This window comes from Haliotis rufescens, unplaced genomic scaffold (genome assembly GCF_023055435.1).
Source record: "Haliotis rufescens isolate VD_foot unplaced genomic scaffold, xgHalRufe1.0.p SCAF_34, whole genome shotgun sequence".
In the NCBI taxonomy this organism is placed as follows: Eukaryota; Metazoa; Mollusca; class Gastropoda; order Lepetellida; family Haliotidae; genus Haliotis; species Haliotis rufescens.
The window spans coordinates 1567185-1571246 of record NW_025964046.1 but is presented as its reverse complement, the minus strand read 5'-3'; the positions used below and the strand labels follow the sequence as shown (position 1 = coordinate 1571246).

Genomic DNA, 4062 nt, shown 5'->3' with positions numbered 1-4062 from the left:
ATATTTATCTTCCATCAATAGCATTGGCTTGTTACTCTTTGTTGTTGTTCCTGGCTAGACTTGGTCTTCAGCAAGCCATGTTGATCGTAAGACTAATGAGATCAGGTGGTCTTCAACAACTTATGCTTGTCGTAAAAGTCGACTAATGAGATCAGGTGGTCTTCAACAAGCCATGTTTGTCGTAAGAGTCGACTAATGAGATAAGGTGGTCTTCAGGAAGCCATGTTTGTCGTAAGAGTCGACTAATGAGATAAGGTGGTCTTCAGGAACCTGTGTTTGTCGTTAGAGTCGACTAATGAGATCATGTGGTATTCAGCAAGCCATGTTTGTCGTAAGAGTCGACTAATGAGATCATGTGGTATTCAGCAAGCCATGTTTGTCGTAAGAGTCGACTATTGAGATCATGTGGTCTTCAGCAAGCCATGTTTATCGTAAGAGTCGACTAAAGAGATCATGTGGTATTCAGCAAGCCATGTTTGTCGTAAGAGTCGACTATTGAGATCATGTGGTCTTCAGCAAGCCATGTTTGTCGCTAGGGGCTACTAATGAAATCTAATGTCTTCAGGAACCCATGTTGAGGACATTTTGTTTTGAGGTGAAACGACAGGTCAATGAAACAATTTCAGGCAATAAATGTATGCGGTTTATGTGGCAAGACCGTTTCTGAAGAAATCAAGCGCCCAAACACATCTCTGTGACAATCATTAAACACGTGCAAGGGGTCTTTACCTTTGTCACCGAGACTTGGTTGTGAGCAGACATATTGTTATTTTTAACCAAAAGCTCCAAGACACTATTAAAAACATTGACTCATTAAGGAACCAACAACACTGATCATGTGACGTTTGCAACCTGCTGAACAATACTGCACGTTTCTAAATCTGTCATCAGCAGATGTCTGACAGATGTGTCAGAACGATGGCATTAAGAAATTGGTTGCAAACGGTCCGTGGCCTCACCAACGTGCCTTCAACATGTACCAGTATTGACTGTCACATATTGAAACCCCATCCATCACAAGTCTACATGAAATATATATACATGGCAAAAACTATAACATGTTAAATACTTATTGATACTTCTTCTTGTGATTTACGGACTCACTTCCCAAACTAAGAATTGTATCAATGAATATTTGATGGTGGAATGATGAACACTGTATCAAGAACAAGATAACCTGTAAATGTTGGATGTCAGACATCTGTTATTGTGCCCTACACAAGTATCGGGCACCTGTTGTTACAAATACACACGTACACCGGAACACTATACACCTTGACATACACATACACTGGCAGCCTAGAGTACCTGTTATATTGACATGGGTTACTTCTCTTTCTCATTATAACTCAAGCCTTGGATATCAGCGGCGGATCCGGGAGTTCGAAAGAGAACATAATACCCAAGTTAGCTGAGCACGAAGTTAACACGTCGGGTGTCTGAGAAAAGGAGGGGTGCGTATACCCAGCACCCCCAAACCACCACCATTAATCCGCCAGGGGATTGTACACAGCTTGCACAATCATCGAATCTCTGTTATATCGACATGTACCAACAACGGTCCTCTCCATTGTTCATATGTAACATTAGTGGTCACCTGTTTACACAAACATTGAACATATGCTATCTCAACACATATATCTCGATGTATACAAGCAATGGACATCTGTCATTTGGACATTAACAAACATCAGGCACCTGTCACTTACACAAGATATGTACAAACATCAGTATTTCTTCAGTTTGAATTCTACTGACTTCAGATAAAATATACATCTTCGAGGGAAAAGACAAAATATGAATAACCCTTTGTGATAAGGTTAGTGCATGAGTATACTTTAGAGTTCAAAAGAGTTGCACAAAAAGTTGGCACTGTTCTGGTTTGGTCTCGGCTTCGGGCGATTCTCCTGAACGTCACAGAACATCAGTATTCTGAACCTTCTCTGCAACAGACGTTATTCAACGTTTTCAATTTATAGTGTGAAAACACCAATCATCCTTATATATCCATTCACAACATAAGCGATGTCATTTAAGGAGTATGGGACGGGCCTGTGACTGGGAACAAGAAGACAGTATTCACTGATGGGAAGGATGCAGTTACCTTGAAGGTTGTTTTGTGAATCTGTCTAAACAAACGTCTGGTGATCTGAATATCTAATGGTTACCTTGATATCGTATATATAATATAATATAATATAATATAATATAATATAATATAATATAATATAATATAATATAATATAATATAATATAATATAATATAATATAATATAATATATTACAATACAATACAAAACAATACAATACAATACAATACAATATAATATTACACAATATAATTTTTATGTGACCTAATTAATTTTTTATGCTTCTGCACACTTTGTGTTAATAGAATAATAACTCTTTGAAAGAAAAGTTATGTATATACTTTTCGCTGTCTTCATAGTTATAAAACAAACTGGGCAGTTAATTCAGAACAAAAACATACTTACACATTTTGTTCTTTGACTTGTCAGGTACAGCATATACTTCCGCAATAACGTTACCGCCAACAACAGTTTGAAACTTGGTTGTCTTGTCCGGTTTAGCGTACATTTCCTCAACTCTGGCGTCACCGCCAACAGCAGCTGGTGCCTTGGTTGTCTTGTCCGGTTTAGCGTACATTTCCTCAACTCTGGCGCCACCATCAACAGCAGCTTGTGCCTTGGTTGTCTTGTCCGGTTTAGCGTACATTTCCTCAACTCTGGCGCCACCATCAACAGCAGCTTCTGCCTTGGTTGTCTTGTCCGGTTTAGCGTACATTTCCTCAACTCTGGCGCCACCATCAACAGCAGCTTGTGCCTTGGTTGTCTTGTTCGGTTTAGCGTACATTTCCTCAACTCTGGCGTCACCGCCAACAGCAGCTGGTGCCTTGGTTGTCTTGTCCGGTTTAGCGTACATTTCCTCAACACTGGCGTCACCGCCAACAGCAGCTGGTGCCTTGGTTGTCTTGTCTGGTTTAGCGTACATTTCCTCTACTCTGGCGTCACCATCAACAGCAGCTGGTGCCTTGGTTGTCTTGTCTGGTTTAGCGTACATTTCCTCAACTCTGGCGCCACCATCAACAGCAGCTGGTGCCTTGGTTGTCTTGTCCGGTTTAGCGTACATTTCCTCAACTCTGGCGCCACCATCAACAGCAGCTTCTGCCTTGGTTGTCTTGCCCGGTTTAGCGTACATTTCCTCAACACTGGCGTCACCGCCAACAGCAGCTGGTGCCTTGGTTGTCTTGTCTGGTTTAGCGTACATTTCCTCTACTCTGGCGTCACCATCAACAGCAGATGGTGCCTTGGTTGTCTTGTCTGGTTTAGCGTACATTTCCTCAACTCTGGCGCCACCATCAACAGCAGCTGGTGCCTTGGTTGTCTTGTCCGGTTTAGCGTACATTTCCTCAACTCTGGCGCCACCATCAACAGCAGCTTCTGCCTTGGTTGTCTTGTTCGGTTTAGCGTACATTTCCTCAACTCTGGCGCCACCATCAACAGCAGCTGGTGCCTTGGTTGTCTTGTCTGGTTTAGCGCACATTTCCTCAACTCTGGCGCCACCGCCAACAACAGCTTGTGCCCTGGTTGTCTTGTCCGGTTCAGCGTATATTTCCTCAACTCTGGCGCCACCATCAACAGCAGCTTGTGCCCTGGTTGTCTTGTCCGGTTTAGCGTACATTTCCTCAACACAATGGACATCACGCTCATTGTACAGACCTGGGTTATTTGCAGATGTCTTTTCCACCTTAGTCTTGTCATCTGACATATATAGAGCAGGCATACAGGGCTAGGAAAAATCCTATTTTGTCGTACTAACATGAAAATAGTAGCGATTCAGTTCTGTGTCAACTACAATTGAGGAAAAGACCATAACATTTACATGAATTACACAAGTTTGTTGCTGATGAAACACAAAAAAAACATTTATTTAGCAAATAGAAGCGACAAAATCCTTTCCATGTTCATACAAAATCTCCTCCAAAAGCAGAATCCACTGTACTATTCCGACTGTATCATAAGCATGTGTTTATGAATCACT

At 41.6% G+C, this 4062-nt stretch overlaps 1 protein-coding gene across 1 annotated transcript; it reads right to left on the bottom strand.

Moving 5' to 3' along the window:
* Positions 1 to 2469: 2469 nt before the first annotated feature.
* Positions 2470 to 3789, bottom strand: LOC125372034. The gene has a single exon (XM_048380908.1). The coding sequence runs from the start codon at positions 3787 to 3789 to the stop codon at positions 2470 to 2472; it is 1320 nt and encodes a 439-aa protein (XP_048236865.1).
* Between the last annotated feature and the right edge of the window lie 273 nt (positions 3790 to 4062).

Bases quoted from the DNA above. Each gene is read 5' to 3' on its own strand.
- LOC125372034 (XM_048380908.1), bottom strand. From the start codon at position 3,789: ATGTCAGATGACAAGACTAAGGTGGAAAAGACATCTGCAAATAACCCA.